The 20,355-nt window shown below is 34.6% G+C and overlaps 1 protein-coding gene across 4 annotated transcripts in view; it reads left to right on the top strand.

Moving 5' to 3' along the window:
• The window catches only part of CDH18 (cadherin 18), a 696,319-nt gene that overhangs the window by 615,036 nt on the left and 60,928 nt on the right, over window positions 1-20,355 (top strand). For all 4 annotated transcript variants that reach the window (XM_045082036.1, XM_045082035.1, XM_045082039.1 and 1 more), the window contains exons 7-8: window positions 6,095-6,348; window positions 19,327-19,463. In XM_045082036.1, coding sequence (XP_044937971.1) covers window positions 6,095-6,348; window positions 19,327-19,463 — 391 coding nt within the window. The remainder of the gene's footprint in view (window positions 1-6,094; window positions 6,349-19,326; window positions 19,464-20,355) is intronic.

Genomic DNA, 20,355 nt, shown 5'->3' with positions numbered 1-20,355 from the left:
GCACTGCCTGAGGTCAAATCCCATGCATACCACTTACTGCTTGTAGCTCCTGGAAAAGTTGAACTTTTCCGTGCCTCGATTTTCTCATCTGTAAGTGGGAAACAATTATAAATTACAGAAGTGTGATAATTAAATGAGTTAGTACATGTTAATTGTTTAGGTCACACATAAGTGTCAGCTATCCATCTTTTAGAAATAATATAAAAATTTTTCAATCTTCAAAAATAAACCATGCAGTAGCATGGTTTTTGAGGAAGAGCTATTCATCATCCCCCATGTACTAGGAATTATGCCAGATACCTGAAATATGAAGATGAATTAGATAATATTCTTTCTCTTAGAGAAAACTGAGTAGATGTGAAACATTATTATAATATAAGATGTCAAATGTCCATGGTATAGGTTTACTTAAATTGTTATGAGCTCACAGAGAAGAGGGCCAATTTTTCAAAGATGAAGAAGGGTCAGAGAAAACTTTGCATGGGAAATTCCTTTTAGGCATGCATGGAACAATATGTAGCAGATACAAGCAAAATCAATGTGAATCAAGGGCTTTATATTTAACTGCATTGTCCTTTAAATGTGGGGATCACAGGCAAACAATTTGGAACATTAAAAATGAGGCAATATTATATTGGGGGATGCATCATCTAAGCAATATGATTGTAGCATGAGCTACCTGAAATCTATGTCTTTCCTGAAGAAATCTTTATGGCCCATGGCTGCAGAGTGGAAATTTCTGAACACCAGACCTGGGGTCTCATCCAACAAGTGGTTGAACTAGAATGTGAATTGAGTTCCCAACCATGCTCAGGTGTCTTCTTCCCCAGGAATGCTAAGGCAGTCACAGAAATTGGGACAGCTAAGGAGCAGGTTATATTCCCTAAAGCCCAGCGAAAGGTCAGCCCAGACAAATTTCAGACTCTGTCCCCAGTATCATGAGAGAATAAATTTATGTTGTGTCAATCCACCTAGTTTTTTAGTAATCTGCTGTGGCAGTCCTCAGAAACGAATGCATTAACTCAAAAACCTAACAGACCAATAGAATTATTAAGCAACCTCATTTCTGAGTATCTGTGGAATCATTCTAAGCACCATTCCAATAAAAGAGAGCGTATCACAGGTGTAATTATTCCAGGAATGTTTGGATAGTTTAATGTTAGAAAAACAAATATCTTACACTGAGTTGTATAAAATTATTTTTTGTGTATGTCATACGTTGTTGACAACAGCAATTTCATATGGTTAATACTCATTTATTTACTTTTTTATAGTTGAAGGTTGTCAATACATATCCATGCTGTATTTGTGGTAATTCTATATTTCTTATATATTTAGTTATTAACTATGATAGTCGTGATTTATCATGGTTAACATTGTTAGAGAAAACACAGGACACCCAGTTAAGTTCTAATTTCAAATAAATTGTAATTTCTTAACTAAGTATGTCCTATGTGATAATTGACACATACTCTATCAGAAAATAATTTTAATTCACTAAATTCGGCAACACTAAGCAAAGCATTTGTTAAGTATGAGCTGATGTGGTAGTTTGTAAGTCACAGAGCTTGAATCACAACTAAACTTATGCAGAGATTTAAACCTAAAGCAAATTCTGTATAAATGAAAAAGAATTTGGTGATATTCCTGGAATATTTATTCCTGAACATTAGTATTATATTAGTAATCTCCAGTAGAATACCTTTGTCTTATGCTTACCTATTAAACACTAAACCAATAATCTAGACATACAGTTTTCCAAAATAGAAAATTGAAATAGTTCTGCAGTTTTGTCAAATGAAATAAACTTTATTTAAATTATGAACTTCTGTTCCCCACACCAAATATTTTGGTGAGGCAGAATTTATGGAGTAGATAATGGGTTAGCAAATTATCAACTTCTCTTTCAAAAAATCTTCAGATAAATCTAAAGGGAAGAACTCTTTGCTCATTTTTTTTCTTCAGCTTGAGTGTTTTAATAATTTCTTTCTGAATGTTGTCAGCGAACAGCCAGAAAGACCTAAAAGCATGAACAGTTGACATTTTAATGTAGAACTGGAAAAAAATTATTTCTTATTTTCATGAACAGTCTCTGATTATAATATACCCCTTATCATGTCCACAAACAATACCTCATGTGTATGGAGTTATTCTTTATCTGGTTTTGATTCATTATTTTTAAGGCAGGAAAAACATGTTTTGTGTTTTAAAAACTTTGAACCAGGGGTACCTTTAAGCAAAGCCAGGCATTGTTTAAAAAATAAAAATTAAAAAGCAAAGCTATCAACCAGACATTTCATGTTTTTGCTTTCTGTAGTTAACTCAGTAATAGCCTGAGAGAATTTTCTTTCTTTTTTAAGATTTTATTTATTTAGTTGAGACAGAGAGAGAATAAATGGGGGAGGGGCTAGCGGAGAGGGAGAAGCAGATTCTTCACCAAGCAGAGAGCCTGACTAGCAGGGAGCACGCCACAGGACTGGATCCCTGGACCCAGAGATGATGACATGAGCTGAAGGCAGATGCTTAACTGACTGAACTACCCAGGTGCCCCTCAATTTTTTTTCTTTTAATCATTTTCCCTTCACTGTCTTCTTACCAGAATCAGGCTTTAGATGAATAGGTTTCACCATTCCTGGTATAAAGTTTTTGATATACTATTTTTAGGTTAAAATAAAAATCTGGTAGCTATGGAATGTGTAACCCATAAGCAGAGTTCTAAATAATTTCCCAGGACTAAATGATTAGTAGAGAATTACTGGAAGATCTATTGAAACTGTGTGGATGATGAGCATTTGAACAGTTTTGCCAAAATTACAGAAGTACCAAAAATAATGATCCTAACCCAATATCTATATTATTATAGATATTATATTATAGTTTTAGCGCAAAACAAAGTTACCATACTTTATATGCTATACATAATCCTACAGTCCAAGAATAAATGGTGGAATTTCTTCCCAGTTTTTCTGCACTTGCAATTTAGCACCGCCAGATTTTCTACATAAATGAAGCTATTAAATATTTCCATTTCCATTAATTCATTCGCTTCTAAAGTCCCTGTCTCCATTTAAAGAATCTTCTTATTCCTTGGTGGCTCTAGCTGGATTCCAATCCATCCATCTGCCATTCGTCTTGTGGTAAACAAGTCCTACAAAATGATTATCCCTGCCTTGGTGTAGTTAAATATATATTAGATAATCATAAGCATGAAACCATGTGTCTGCATAAACAGCCTGTACCTTAGCAGTAGGTAGGCTAGTGTTAAGATAAATGACATCTATGTTGCCAAGGGACCTGCTTAAACAAATCAAGAGACGCCTGTCATATTGAAAGCACAGCTTGATAATAATATTTGATGGTGTAGAGGTGGCCAAAATTGTCTCTACAAATTTCACTGAGAGTCACAAAGATGTAAAAGCCTACACCAATGAATAAATGGAGATGACTTTTGAAATCCTGTGTTACAGTGAAAAAGAGATGTTAAGCATTACTAGTAAACAAATCCTGTTTTGCTTTTGGGGTATTTGTTTTGTTTTATTTTTAAGGTCTCCTACGCACAAGTTCAAAGAGAAAAACCTTAATCATTATAAAGTTCCCCAGATGCAGCTGGTTGACTTTAAAAAATTACATTGATCTAAACATATGGTAAACCTGCCAAGAGTGTTGCTTTCCATAAATAAAATACCTGGCTTAAGTGAATACTGTTTCTAGAATAGGCTATTTAAATTTGGATGAGATTTGCTGAATTAGTCAAAGACATAAATGCTTTTTCTTTTTCTTTTTTTTTTAAGATTTTTTATTTATTTGACAGAGAGAGATCACAAGTAGGCAGAGAGGCAAGCAGAAAGAGAGAGAGGAGGAAACAGGCTCCCTGCCGAGCAGAGAGCCTAATGTGGGACTCGATCCCAGGACTCTGAGATTACAACCTGAGCTGAAGGCAGAAGCTTAACCCACTGAGCCACCCAGGTGCCCCAAGACACAGCTTCTTATTTACTAATATCAAGGAGATAAGTCAAGGAAGGAAAAAGGATAATTTTATCCTTTTTTATTTTATATTTTAAATTCCCTCAGAAAGAAATGATTCCCAACTGATGGAGTCATAAACTTCAGAACTAATCAACCCTTCTTTAAAATAAATGTAAAATATACAGTATTTTGTCATATATAAATTTGTATGTGTATATATACATATGTGTGTTTGTGTGTGTGTGTGTGTGTGTGTGTGTATGGTCTACGTTTATGAATTTGAGTCTTTAACTTTTTTTTGACATTTTTATTTTGTTTTCTAAAAACTTAAAAAAAATTGCAATGGCCCAGACTCATCCATGTCCCTGAGATATATGATAGGTTCTAGGTTCTTAATATTTCATTTGGAAATTAAATAATTGTTTTTCCTTTTATGCCATCTTCAGTCTCTAGGAAGACCAATTTTCCAAGGTAGTTCAGAAGAAATAAGGGAAGTAATCATCAGTAGGAGTGATCGTTCTGTTTTTAAAGACACTTTTTCTTTCTTTTTAAATTTTTTTTTAAGATTTTATTTATTTACTTGAGAGAGAGAGAGCGAGTATGAGAGGGCAGAAGGTCAGAAAGAGAAACAGACTCCCCACTGAGCAGGGAGCCCGATGTGGGACTTGATCCCAGGACTCCAGGATCATGACCTGGGCGGAAGGCAGTTGCTTAACCAACTGAGCCACCCAGGCGCCAAGGACACTCGTTCTAATGAGCTTCTCCTTGGCTCTTAGTGCAAAGGAAACCATCTGAGTTCCTTCTTAGGAAGCAATCATTCTCTGATCTTTCAAGAAAGAAAGCTGCAAGACTGGAGAATTCTAGTGTAAAATTAGTGGCAGATACAGGAATGAAAAAATATTCTGTTTTTCTCATAGATATTAATCAGGAAATACCAGCATCAATGGATATTTCACCAGGCTCTGAAAAGGCTGATGTCTGGATCCTTTGCACCAACATCACTATGAAAATTTTTGACATTGTTAATCCTTAATCTGAGCTCATTTTAGGTCATAGAGTCTATTATATGCATCAAGTGTAACATATACATTTAGTTATATGAAAAAGTACTCTATCTTAGAAATAATACCTCGCTGTTTACAGGGACTCCTATTTCTGATTCTGTATCCTCAGTATTTTCATAATATCTAATATTCTTATGGCATTAAGTACAGTGATATAAATATCTACTGTGTTATATCCTATATTAGACCATATATTCCTTCAGGCAAAACACTTGGATGACTTTATTCATTATTTTAAGTCAAATCCATGACTTCTGACCTATATTGTTAACACACACACACACAAAAAAAAATTGGTTGGATTACTTTAAAGATTAAGACAAAAATTAAAAGGATTATGGGAAACATTTAATATGGACTCAAAGCTAAATAGCAAATGGTATAAATTAAAAAAAGATAATTTTAAAAATAAAGTAGTTAAAAACATTATATTAAAGAATATGAAAACAAAACAAATACATAAAATGGTATTACCAGGAAAACAAAATAAAAGTAAAACAATAAACGTGAGATTCGGAAGTTTGTATATTTTACGAAGTGTTTAAGGAAATGTTGTTGAATTGAAAATTTAAAAGCTTATCAGATTGTAAAATACAGTACAAAGTTTAAAACCAGCAAGGTGAAAGTAAGATAATGATAGATTTAAAAAAAAAAATCAGTGATAGAACATAAATTGTTTAAATGCAAAACAAAAATCTATTTTTAAAGGTTAAAAAAATTTGTACCAAGTATTTTTAAGATTGCTAATGCAAACTGAAGAGAAGACAGAAGTTACTAGAAACTGAGTCTCCAAAAGGCAGTATTTTTTGGTCTCTAAGAAATATTTTTTTGTTCCTAGTTATCATCATGTTTATATCTTTGAAAAATTACAGTTGATTCAGACTTGAGTTTTTATGGTTTTTGACTTAGATGTTATTGTGAAGACAAACTTCCTAGTCTATTGACAAATGAAAATAGATTGACTTAAATCTATCTGCATTTGTTTGTTTTAAAAAATGCAAAAAGATGTTTGAAATGTAATGGCAGTCATAATATTGGAAATTTTATATATTTTTTCCCAACAGCCACTGAACTATGAGAAAAAGAAATCATACACTCTCACCATAGAAGGAGCAAATACACATCTTGATTTCCGCTTTTCTCACTTGGGTCCTTTTAAAGATGCTACCATGTTGAAGATCATTGTTGGAGATGTGGATGAACCACCCCTCTTTTCCATGCCTTCCTATGTCATGGAAGTGTACGAAAATGCCAAAATCGGGACTGTCGTTGGCACAGTTTTGGCACAAGATCCTGACAGTGCTAATAGCTTAGTAAGGTATGGTATGTCTTAATCTTGTAGACATATAAAGTTTCTTATTGCCTCTCACAATAATTCAAAATGAATAAAATAAAACGTGAAATATTTTATTTCCACGTTATTTTTATTAAGGTGATTAAATTAGAATATTAATTGAGTTGTTGGCTGAGTATTGTAGCGATGGGTTTCTGTCAAATTTAGAATGCATGTAGCTATCTCCTTCAATGCCATTGATGGTCAATAGCATGACCTTGAACTGCACAGATCTGCTTGTAACGCGTGGATTTTTCCTTATAATACATGGATTTTTTAATAATAGTACTGCAAATATTTTTTCTCTTCCTTATGACTTTTTTAAAATTTTTATTTATTTATTTGACAGACAGAGATAACAAGTAGGCAGAGAAAGAGAGGAGGAAGCAGGCTCCCCGCTGAGCAGAGAGCCCGACATGGGGGTCGATCCCAGGACCCTGGGACCATGACCCGAGCCCAAGGCAGAGGCTCCAACCCACTGACCCACCCAGGCGCCCCTCCTTATGACTTTCTTAATAATAATTTCTTTTCCCTAACTTACTTTAGTGTAAGAATACAGTACCTAATATATATAAAATTTGAAATATAAGGTAATCAACCATTTATGTTATTGGTAAGGCTTCCAATAGGCTTAGTATTTAAGTTTTTGGTGAGTCAAAATTTATACGTGGGTTTTCTGCATTATGTGGGTTGAGGAGATCAACACCTCTAAATCCTGTGTGTTTCATGGATCAATTGTATATTGTTGACCACATAGATTATATTTTTTATTTGACTTAATAAATGTGAGTGTAATTGAATGGAAAACTTATGTAGAAATATTTAACTATAAACTAGAGAATTTTGAGTCCTTAGTGATAGGAATATAGCTATAGTACAAACTAATGATTTTGGAATTATACTCATCTCTGCCTCCTGGTTCTGTTACAGTAGTTATGTGCATTTAGGAAATCATTTACCTTTATCTGTAATGATAATAATAATAATAATATCTATCTCTGAGTGTTATTGTGAGAATGCATCAAGCAATGTTCATGAAATGCTAAGTAGAGTTGCCTGCACCTAGTAGTCCCTCTATAAATTTTAACTTGTCCAAGGAAGCAGAGAGTGCTACTTAGAGCAGTACTAAATTCCTAAAGATGGGAAGATCAGGGTGGGAATTCTGTTTTCTTAACCTACTAACTGTACCATCTTTTAGTTAATCAAGCTTGCTGAATCTCAAATATATGATCAAGGAATAATGATGTTGTGTAAATACGTTGATAGAATTAATTTAAATTGATATAATATGCCAAGCACAGTCAGTAAATGCTCAATATTTTTTATCATGGTATGTCATGCAGTAGTGATAATGAAAACTTTTTTTGCATGATCAGAAAGGTGTTTTCTTTTTCTTTTTTTCCCTCAGTGATGATACAAATCAAATGTTTGATGCATAGACAAGGCTCTTTATTTACCTTGTGTTTATACCCTTTGATAATCCCAAGGCCCTAGAAAGTTTGAAATCTTTAACAAATTTGCCTGCTTTTTCCTATCAAGTCCTTATTCTCAGATTCTTCATTTATTATCCTTAAAAAAAAAAAGCAATTATGGCAAATATTCTCCTTGGTATCTATGTTAAGTTTATAACAGGTTTCAATTTTCTTTTATATAAGCATTATTATTTCAGTTTAAAAAGAAATGCCTGCTGTACTTGTGCATTGACAGAAACTATTTTCTGTGCACTAATGTGTATATTCAACCATCCTATTCCATCTGTGAATATAAAAACAACACCTTGTCAATTTGTGACCCCTCTGTCACACTTACAGCAAGATTTAAGCATTTTTTGAAGTTTCAGGATAGGCAAACTATACAGTATAATATGCAAAAACCCAGCTACAGAAATTGATCTCTGATTAAAGGATAGAAATATAAGTCAATATGTTTAGTTATCAAATGAAGGAGAAGCCCTCTATGCTTCATTATTCCATAGAATGCCATATTTCAGCAATATTTTTGGCACATAATAATAAGTAAAATTCTTCTAACAATGTGAAAAACTATAGCATTGTAAAAGAGACATAAATGTGGCCATCCTTAATCAAAAGGAGACAATACACTTTGAGAAGAATAATTCATACTCTTAGTTTGATGTGAAATATTTGATAGATAATGATGAGTTTCTTTTGAAAACTTAAATTTGGTATTAAAGATGTATCCTGCAATATATATTTTACAACATAACACATTCTAAAAATGCTATGATCAGATTTAGAAATATTTGCCAAAATTTTAAAAAAAAAATCTTTCTAAAATATTTTAAAAAACAAAAAAGGAGAAGAAGAAGACTAGTTCTAAAAATTGTATCTACAATTACCAGTCTAAAATGGTAGACCAAAGGGAGGAAAAATTGAGATCAGACACAAACTTCTTTCCGTGTTATTCTATCTATCCCAACATACACAAAAAACTCTTATTCCACAAAGAACAGTGATTTTTACCCAAGGACACCACCACACACACACCAGAGGATATTTGGCAGTATCTCAAGAGAAGTTTGGTTGTCACAACTGAGGGAGAAATATTATCATCTCTGGGTCAAGGCCAGGGATGGTGCTAGAACATCATACAATTTAAATGTTTAGACAACAAAGAAGTCGCTGGTCCAAAATATCGATAATGCTGAAAATGGGAAACCCTGACACAGAGCAAACAGAACTGGGTTGTCCATTGGTAAAACCAGAGGACTAATTATTTTCATGGACAGAAATCCTGAAAATACATTTGTGAGGATTACACACCACTGTGTATGTTTCACATTCTTGCACAGCCATGTGGATGTTTCAACATCTACCGTTCATTTAATAAAATAAACTATTTATATATAATTGATTGTCCCATGATATTGATAGCTCCATGTTATTAGAAATTTTTAATTGAACACCTGCTATGTTACATACATTCTCCCAGTTTCTGGGATGCAAAGATGATTGGTATATTATCTCCTAAGGCTAATAAAGAGACCTACAAATCCATTAGCAAATGCATTATCCTTTTTATTTTGTTTTGGTTAGAAAACTAAAATGAATCCTTCCAGTGCTGCCTTCAAATCACTATACTCTATAGCTGCTGTTTGGGAGCATAATTTACATAATATTTACTCTTGATTTTAATAAAAATGTGTCATTCACAGGGGCCTCTAGGTGTAAACAGTGAATAAAAAACAGAAAACATTAACAAACAGAAAAGCTAGCTATACTTCCACCTTCTCAGGGACCAAATGTTTGTACTAATTAAGGAAACGTACTTTGAAAAGATGTACCTTGCAATGTGCCCTGAAATACAATTAACTGCAAGTTTGCAGAATTGATAATGAAAGGGAATTTGAGTCTTAACAGGCATTTGTGCAAAGCTTTCTGACTTCAGTCTTTGTGTTTCAATTTTCTAAACTATTAGTAAGATTCCTCAGATTTCTAAGAGCATACCAGGTTTAGCTTCTGTCTCTTTTAACTCCAAACAAGAATGTGCAAATTGCAGCAATGTAATCATCACCTTTTATTTTGAAAATAAAGTCAGAACCAAGCTATTTACTAGCATTGAAGAAAACCTTGATTTCAACAGACTGCACTCACTTGCTGGTGTATTACAAATGGAATTCAGGAATTTCCTGTAGCACTGAGGGATGAGCAATCCTATGCTGGACATGAGAAGCTAGAGGGCTTTCTAGAAAGTGACTTAAAAATAGTGGTTGTTCATAGCTTGGTCTGTGGGCCAAGGGCTTTATACAGCATGCCAAAAAGTCCTGTGAGAACTCTAAAGTGTCTATATTACTCATCCCATTCTACAGATGAAGAATTGAGGGCTCAGAAAGTTAAGTAATTTGGCCCAGTTTCCTTAGTGATAAAGTGATTCAGATTTGAGATCTGTTTTTACTTTTCCCCCAAAACCCTGTTTTTAGCAACATTCTGCTGCCTCTCGTATATCTTAACAAACAATGACAACAACAATAAAAGCTGCATTTACAAAAGTCACATATCATAAAGTAGGAAGCAGATGACCATTTTGCATGTTTAGGAAGCCATTAATTAAATGCCAGTCCCCGGGATCTTGTATTCGTGTCGATGTCTTTCATACACTGGGACAAGGGATCTGAAGGTCAAGTCTCATTTTAACTCTAGCATCTCAAGAGCAAAACTGTTCTTAATTTTAGAGTCTCTTCATACTGTAAAGTCTAAGACATATACTACTTGATTTATTACAACAAAAAGAAAACCATTGAAGTCCTCAGTATTTTTCATAGGATGAAAGGCTTTACTATAAATTATATTACTAAGTATTTCCCCCATCTTTACTTCTTTTCTGCTGTGGTTCATAATATGATTTTATCTATACATTTTCTTATTGTCAAGATTTTTAATGTTTTCTTTGTATAATAAACTCAAAACAATCAGAGGAAATAATAAATATGGTGCATACTTGTGTCAAATGTTCATCATGACACTATTTAGGAACAATAGCCTATTTACAAGCTAACATAATATATAAAATTGTGATCAGATTTAGAAATATATGCCAAAATAAAAAAAAACCTTTCTAAAATATATTTAAAAAGAAGAAGAAGAAGAAGATGATGATGATGACTAGTTCCAGATAATTAGAAGTGTTTGGTTCCATCTGTTTGAGTTTAGCTATAGTTCCACTGAGTAAACACTTATAGTGTATTCACTACATCTGTCATGATATACTTGTTTTTCCTGTGCATTTCTGAATTTTCATGTAGCTCATGATGAGACGGGAGTTAGGCATATTGCATTAATTTTGAATGCCATAACAGCAAACAATTAAAAATATTTCAAAATAATGACAAGGTCATGTTGCAAAGTTGCAAAGTAGTGTAAAAACAAATATTTAAAAGGTTTGCATTCAAGATTCCTATTCTTGAAAGGAAGATGAAAACTTACCAGGAGATATATCTCAAATATATTCATGTAAAAGATATCATCTGATACATAATGAGTTTTTATTCTATAGACAAAATTTATTTAGTAAAAGTTTTTTCATTGTTAGTCAAGAAGATCTTAATTGGATCCGTAATACCAAGTCTTAATCTGCCTTCATCAAAACTATCATAGTCTTCTGGTACAAAGGAAACGACTTGGGACTCCTGGGTGGCTCAGTCAGTTAAGCGTCTGCCTTCGGCTCAGGTCACCATCTCGGGGTCCTGGGATGAAGTCCAGCATTGGGCTCCTTGTTCGACAGGGAGCCTGATTCTCCCTCTGCCTGCTGCTCCTACTGCTTGTGCTCTCTCTCGCTCTCTGACAAATAAAAGCCTAAAAAAAAAAAAAAAGAGGACATAATTCATTAGAGACATTGAGACATTTGATGCAAATAGGGCAGAGATAGAGAAAGCAGGTTCCCATTTAAAGCCAGAAGTCTTTGTCTATGACTAGTGTTTTGTATCATATTATATACGGTTAGCACATTTACATTGACTAATAACTGTAAAATGTCATGTGAATATAATATTCGAGAATGTGAAGGGCCTGAAAGATGATGGAGGCAACTCTGTTCTTTTTTGTTTTTTAAGATTTTTTAATTTATTCATTAGAGAGAGAGAGCATGAGCGGGGGTGGGGGAGGGGTAGAGGGAGAGAGAGAAGGCTCAGCAGGGAGCCTGATGCTAGACTTGATCCCAGGATTCTGGGATCATGACCTGAGCCAAAGGCAGACACTTAACTGACCACACCACCCAGGTGCCTCTGAGACAGCCCTGTTCTTATAAAGATGCTGATATCTTAGACCGAGAAGGCTGAGTAACTCACACAGCTAACTAATCGTAGAGACTGGGTGAGAATGTGGTCACTTTATTAAGTGACCTTATTATTAAGGTCACTCAATTATTAAGGTCACTTATTATGACCTTATTATTAAGGCTTCAATAAAGGTACAAAAACTCTGGCAGATTTTTTTTTTTTTTTCCCACTTTGGGGTCATATTTCTCTGACAGCCTCGCGTGTGGTGGTACCCACTCCAAATCACAGTCCTGATCCCAGAAGAAGAACTCATTTTCTGAGTTAACATGCATAACTCATTGAGTCCTGAAATGAATACATAAACTCTGGCTTAGTGACGCTTTGCCAGTCTACTGACTGGAAACTAAACACCCAAATAGCTTGCATGTAGTTTTTGGAAAGAAATGGTACTTGCTTAACATGGTTCCATAGCATTCTAGAACTCAGGAGCAGTAGCATTTGTGATATCTTAGTTACTTAGAGGCATGGATAATTTTTGTTTCACTGGATCAGGATTTTGGTTCCGGAAGTTTAAAAGCTTCTAAAATATCTGTGTGATCTATGTGCTGCCCATTTTATTGAGCACAATACACCCTATCTGGTGGCAAGCGGTCCTTATGTTTTTCTGTTTGTTGTTGTTGTTCTTGTTGTTTTCAGAAAGATTATTTTCTGGAGACATGGATTGTGGAGTAAATTGCATTCCCAAAGTCAGCTAAGGGAACCTTAAATCATTTAGTAAATCTAAGCTATACTGCAGGTGTGTGACTTTTTGTTAAATTAAAGATGAGGCTAAGTTGCTGTAATATCCCACAGGGTGTATATTGATTAAACTTTAGCCCATCTATTGATCATAGTCAGTAAAACTTATAAAAGCTGCTGTTTGGGAGGCAAAATCTCAAATAAATTCTCTTTGCCACTCACATTCTGTATCTACAAGCATCTGAAGTGTGGCGACTGAAAGAGGCCTCCTATACTTTAAGCCAACTGATGTTTCTCTAGGTAATTCACTGTAAAAATAGATTTCCATTACATAAGTTCTAAATTAATTTCTTATAGTGAAATGAACAGAGTATAATGAAAATAATAGGTGCCTCTGCGGACTGAAATTTTATTACTGAAATGAAAAATAACGTTCCAGCGCACTTTAACATGACTAATAATTATCTTGAGTTTCTAGCTACATAATCAAAGGGAAATTGAATGCCAAATGATGAACCGGGTGATTCATTTAAAGTTTCTTCTGTTAAGGAAAATACTTGAATAAAGGGAATCATTATTAGGATTGACTGTTTGCTCTGACCATAACTTGACTGCATATTTGTTGATCCATAAATTCTAATTTGAATAATGAATTTTCATCATATTTCAGGGTAATACATTTTCTCTTTACTTATTGGGTTAATACATATTTACCAGAAATAAGAGATGATGGATATGTTGTATGACAGAAAAGAGAGTAACTGTAGGAATAAAAATGATAATCCAGAATTACAAGTTACAATGGCAACATTGCAAGAAGGTCTCTGATGCTAAATGGGTCCATGCATGTGCCAGTATGAAATTAGGTAATGTTTGCATAGGAAACTGGTCCAGGTAGAGGGCCCTTGAGGACTACCGGACAAATCTGAGCTGGCACAAACTTAATTGCATTTACTCTAGATAGCCACAAGATTACCAATTCCTCACAGAGAGCATCTTATTGATCATCGACCATATAATTTCCCAAATAGCATTTAATATAGGTTGTCACTTAGTTGATTGTTTCATGCAGAATGCAGTGAACATAGAGTGCTGGTAAGGATCTAATGGTGTGTCATAGTCATCATATTAGAGTAGCCTTGTATCTGCCTCGACATTTCCTCTGTGATAATAACCGTTTGGTCCACATATGCCTATAGATTGGTTCCAGAAATCAACTAGGTATACGATCGAGTATCACTGTATTACATCTTAAAATTATATCCAGAATAATGAGTTCAGTGAAATACCGTGGGAAGTATAAATTAATCTGTCCTTTTTTCCGTGTTTAGGTATCTCTCAATGACAGAAGAAAGTAAGCTAAGAACTTACTCTTAAAAAAAAGAAGTTTGTTTCCTAAACTAACAAATTTCAAATACAATATTAGGAATATGTATGAAGGATATTAGTAACCCATAAAAAATTGTGTCTATCTGGAACCATACTGCTTTAAGTGAAATATGATGACTTATTGGCTTGATTATTTCTACCAAAATGGATATAAAAGAAGTAAAAGCTACTATGGAGTGCCTTAATTAATTTCATAATAGATATCAACAGGTTCTTTATATTTGTTGAATGATTGATTAGTTTATTAATTCACTTCTAAGGCAAAGTCATACACCTATGACATAATGGTGAAAGCAAAAGAGCTTTATTCTCATGTAGTTTCCAAATAAAAATGACTTGTATGCACCCAATAAAGAATTACAGATAATTTCATTTTTCTGATAGATTTTTTTAGAAACAAACAGTAGTTCATGCTATTTATATGGAGACTCTTGTTCACTCAATAATAATCCTTATTCAGATCCTATTGTGTTTACAACATTTTTCCAGGAAAACAAAACAGAAAAGAACTAGCAAACAAAAAAACAGCACTTACTATTTGTGAACTTTCCTATCAAAATACACTCAAGGTTTCCAAGAGAAAAAAACCTTTCTAAAAGACAATAAAGCAAATGATATTTATCCATGAAGGCTCATCATTTGATACTTCACCATAAAATGCTTTCAAATATTACCTCACTTAATCCTCACAGTAAAATGAAGATGTGGGTCATATCTGCATTTTGCTTACAAAGGAGGTTCAAAGAGGTGATACATTAAGTCATGGAGCTTAGAAGTGGTTTAAAGATTTATAAGCATCACATTTACTTGGTTTACAAACCTGTGTTAATTTCTTTATTGCTTAATAGCATTTTCACACATATGCTGGATCTGTTGTAGAGACAAATTTCCATAGAGTTCATCTTTGCATTCTGAATCAATCAAGACCAGGAGGTACATCTCGTAGACAGAGAAAAAGAATACAAATGTTTTTCAGTGTCCTTAAGAGGTTGTTGTCTCTATAGTATCAGAAAATCAGGAATTTTGTTCTTGATAAAGGCCCCAACACATTCTTCTTTCTTTTCTATGTATGTTCAAGAGCCTATCTGTATATTAGCCTTTGAAAATGCACCTCGAGCCACTGCTGCCACAAAGAGAATAGTGACAATTTCTCACTGGCTTAGTAGATGATATGATTAAACCGACCTTCATTCCTCATCTAAGTATATTTTATCTTAAAGTAAGCTCTTTGGGCGCCTCGGTGCCTCGATGGGTTAAGCCTCTGCCTTCGGCTCAGGTCATGATCTCAGTGTCCTGGGATGGAGTCCCGCATGGGGGGGGAGGGCATCTCTGCTCAGCAGGGAGCCTGCTTCCCCCCTCTCTCTGCCTGCCTCTCTACCTGCTTGTGATCTCTGTTAAATAAATAAATAAATTCTAAAAATAAATAAATAAAGCAAGCTCTTCTTATTCAAGTGTAACAGTATGTGTAGGGGCAGTCATGTTGACTAGAGCATTAACGTATGGCTGAAGGAAAGAAATTCTTTCTGTTTTTTATGTACAAGCTACAACAGGAAGCTTCTCTTTCTCTTTTGCTCTTGCTAGTCTAGTAGCCAATAGAACGTGGTCTGAAAATCACCACCCACTTCTGCAGCCAGATCTAAGATATCTCACTGTTTCTCTCTCATAAAATTATTAAACTATGTACTTTTTAGATGATCTATAATGCACCTCTCTTTAATGCTGGTATTTCCAGACTGATCAAAACCACTTCTGAAGCCTTGTTTTGTTTAGTTTTGCCCTTGCCTCTGATTGTTGTTTTGTTTTGTTTTTAAGGTTTTATTTATTTATTTGTTTATTTATTCATTTATTTGAGAGATTGAGAGGACAGGTGCGATGAGGGGCAGAGGGAGAAGCATCAAGGACTCTGATAGTACGAGAAGGATTTTTTGTGATAGGAACTCAAGCCAAGATCAGTTTCAGGGTACCAGGACTTAATGCTTTGGGAAAGCCCAATGACCTTGCTCTTTCCCACTTCTCTGCAGTGTCTGGATCTCCTGTCTTTTCTCTGAATCGGATTTGCTTTATACCTCTACCTCTTCCTGTTTAAATTCCTTCTTTGTGTTCAGCTTTCTTCAATTAACATATAGTTATTATTAGAACAGTCTATGCAAAATGGTCTGTTTCTTGTTTTGATCACACAGTTGCAAGGGTTGTTATATTTTAGCTCTTTAAGGTGTTCTTTTCACTGAATGGCATTTCCTTGGATGCTCTACAGTTTGGACCTGCATGATGTTATTAATATCTTAGCACCATGTTCTACATAGTCTGTTAACACATTGCACCCAGGAGAGATATGGCATTGTGTTTCCTGGACTCTTGGGCTTCATACATTCACATTCAATATACTTTGAATCCACTGTTAAAAACAAAAACAAAAACAAAACATTTATATTTTATTGAAACCATTCTTTTCATGTTAGCTAATGCTGTCTATCTTCCCAAATCCAATCAACCCTTACTAACCTCACTCAGCCTCTTAATAGGATTTACTATAATGTTCACGTGAAACAGTCTCCTTCCTTGGCTTCTGTGCCACCCATTCCCACTTTGCCTCCCACCTTGCGTCTTCCTCCCCTTGTGCTACCACCTGGTCTTATACCGATGCCGACATGCTTTAGGCTCAAAGGGTGGAGGGCCGCAGTACCCAGCATTTCACCTTTCTCCTGCAGTTGTCTCCCAGAGGAAACCATGCTATCCACACAACCTTAAATTTAGGCTGATGCATCTTAAATACATATTTGCTGTTCTTGAGCTTGAACTCTGCACCCATATTCAGTTCTTTGCTTTTGATTCCACGTTTATCTAATTGGCTTCTAAGGCACAGTGTGTCAAAATCATTGATTTCTCCCCCCTTTTTTTTTTCTCCCAAAGGGAGAAAATTTGTTTGTTTATTTCTTCTACCTCTATCCAGCTCAGTAAACAGGCTTATCAATTACATGATAGATCAAGGACACATACACACACAAACACACAAAGCACACCCAAATGGAGTCCTTTGTAACCCCTCCTTTACTAATGCCACTCCAATAGAAAGTTCTATAGGTTGTATCCAACAGCATTATTTTTTATGGTTCTGTCCATTTTCTTCCTTTTCCCACCTTTATTCAAGATGACATCATTTCTTTTCTGAATCGCGTTTAACTTTTTGCAATCTAAGAGTCAAAGTAGCCATGGTAGAGATGCCGGGGTGGTTCACTTGGTTAAGGGTCCAGCTCTTGGTTTTGCCTTGGTTTTGAGGTTATGATCTCAGGTCATGATATTGAGCCCCACATCAGCCTCCATGCTCAGCATGGCATCTGCTTGAGACTCTCCCCCTCTCCCTCTGCCCCTTTCCCAGCTCATGCTCTCTCTCACACATAAATAAAATCTCCAAAGTAGCCACTGTGATTTTTTCCAGGATATAATTATGTTGTTATTTCCTTTGTTTAAAAATCCCCCCACTCCTTTTTTTTTTTTTTTTAAAGATAAGAACTCTTTAGCACGTGCTGCATGGATTGCTTGTCCTACCCCTGGCCACATACCACATCCTTTTGGCCTAGTCACATTGAAACGTACATTGGTTCCTAGACCAAATCAAGCTCTTTCTTTAATTTGGATATTTTCACTTTGGTCTCCTGGATTTCAAATATTCTTCCCCTAGTACTTTGTGCCTAATCAGTTCATTTTTGTTCTGCAGGTCTAGATAAAATGTTACTTACACTGAGGTTAAGGAAGAAGGGAGAAATAATAGAGATCTAAGGAAAGGAGGAACAAAACACTTCCTTCAATAGTTCTAGAAATAGTTTGGAACATTTCTAGAGAATATGATGAGTTGTTTGCTATATTTTTAATTCATATTTATGTTAATAAACTGTTGGATAATGCTGGATAATGTAAAACTCTAAAACTTAGGGGTAGTGAAATAAGCAATTAAATGAATAAAGAAAAGTAATGAGTAATTTATAAGCATAGTGTATGTGTCTGAGTTAGTTGAAGATCAGCTAAAGTAGGCTGACTTTTGTTTGCCAGCTCTGCTTAACTCTAGTGCATTCAGTCATGTACCTGCTCATTTCCTAGGTAGCTCTCCTCTAGGATAGGATTCCTAAACTGGGACAACTTTGTCCTTGTGTCTCTAATCTTCCTTCTGGCTCCAGCATGTTCTTTTTGTGGCAGTGGCAGGGCATAAGAAAGAATAGGCAAAGTCCTATGAAACCTTGGCCCAAATATGGAACAGGACACCATCATTTCCGATGATGATAATCACTTTCAATTACTTTACACCTCATTCTGAATTTTAAAAGGTTTTTTTTTTTTGTTTATTTGTTTTTGTTTTGTTTTGTTTTGTTGTTGTTTTAAAATTCCAGTTAGTTAACTTACAGAGTGATATTAGTTTCAGGTGTACAATTTAGTGGTTTGACACCTACACACACTCAGGGCTCATCTCTTTGCTAAAGTAGGCTGGAAGCAAAATCTGGCAAGAGAAATCCCTGCAATTGGAGAGGGAAGATGATTTGTGGCCAGTAATGCAACCTACCTCTCATTTAGTTTTCTCGTTTTCTCACTCAACAAGGGGGCTAGGTGATGCACATACAATGGTAATTAATTGAAATGTTTTGGTCTTTATTTTATATTTATCTTCAAATCTCAGCTATAATGAAATTCCAGGATAAACTAATCTCTGACATCTTCTATTTTCCTAAAAATTTTGCACATAGAGCAATGAGAATTTTCATTTTTTCTTCCAAAGTACTAAAGACTTCCCAGAGTCCTACTAATATTTAGTTATTAATCCCAATATTCCTATCATCTACTGTTCTATTCATGGAATTCAAAAAGGTATTTTTTTTTAATTTGAATTAGTAATTTAATTAGACATTAATTAGGAGTTAACAGATAAAAATAATTTATGTCAGTTCTATGCAAATATAAAGTTGCCAAGCAAATCTTAGGAGGCAAACACAGAAACTAAAAATATACATTTAAATATTTGAATATGTCTGATTTAATATTGCTCTTGTCTTAGTTTCACTTTCTTCATTATATAATCAAGTGAAAAGAAGAGTTATCTGTTTTTTTTTCCCAAGGTACTTCATTGACTACAGTGCTGAAGATGACAGATGTTTCAACATTGATGCCAATACTGGAACTATTAGGACTACAAAGGTCCTTGATAGAGAAGAAACTCCATGGTACAACATCACAGTGGCTGCCTCAGAAAATGGTAAACTACTTTATGTCTCATAAAAAAAAAAACTTGTCACTTGTACATAAAGATTTATGCCAAGTTTTTTCTCGGGAGCGGGACTCTTACCCTTTTTATTTGTGGCGCTGGCATCCAGCATCTCACAGAGTGTGCAGAACATATTAGATGCAGTTACTCATTGTCAGATACAATGAATAAATCTCATTTTTTTTTTTACTTTAATCCCAGCACACTGGTGGAAAGTTGACATCACAGAACACTTCAACCCCATCCCTGAGTCTAAAGTATCTGGTTTGCCTCATAATTGTGAGGCTTGCTCTGTGTTTTCTTTCCATTGCTTGCCTACCATGAAAAAAAAAATTCTGTGAGATTAATATGAAAACTTTTTGTAGACATGTTTTTATTTCTCCTGAGTATATACCCTGAAGTGAGATAGCTCAGTTACACAGAAACTCTGTATTTAATTATTTGATGAACTGCCAGACTGTTTTCCAAAGTAGCTACATTTTACATTTGTAAAAGCAGTGGAGGGTTCCAGGTTCTCTGTATGATTATGAGTATTTGTTATATATCTTTTGATTATAATCATTCTAGTGGGTGTGGGTTGATAGCTCCTTATAGTTTATGTACTTTCATAATGTCCTCTGTTACCAATCAATAATTAGACTACTCTAGCCTTTTATAACCTGCCTATATTTTTGTGTTTTTACATCTGCAAAATTAGCTCAAGTGGCTTCCATTTAGATATTTTTTTCTACATAATATTCTCTTTGAAAATAAGCATACACTAATTACTTTTAAATGACTATTATAAAGAATACATGAGTGGGTTCATTTATGATCATTCTGGTTAATTTTCATTTTCAAAATAACCAGACTAGGAATAGAATTGCATGCTTTTTGTCACCTA

Source organism: Mustela putorius, unplaced genomic scaffold (genome assembly GCF_011764305.1).
Source record: "Mustela putorius furo isolate JIRA1106 unplaced genomic scaffold, ASM1176430v1.1 tig00000589_pilon_pilon_pilon, whole genome shotgun sequence".
NCBI lineage: Eukaryota > Metazoa > Chordata > Mammalia > Carnivora > Mustelidae > Mustela > Mustela putorius.
Note: the sequence above shows the minus strand (reverse complement) of the source record. Positions and strands in the feature narration are given on the sequence as shown.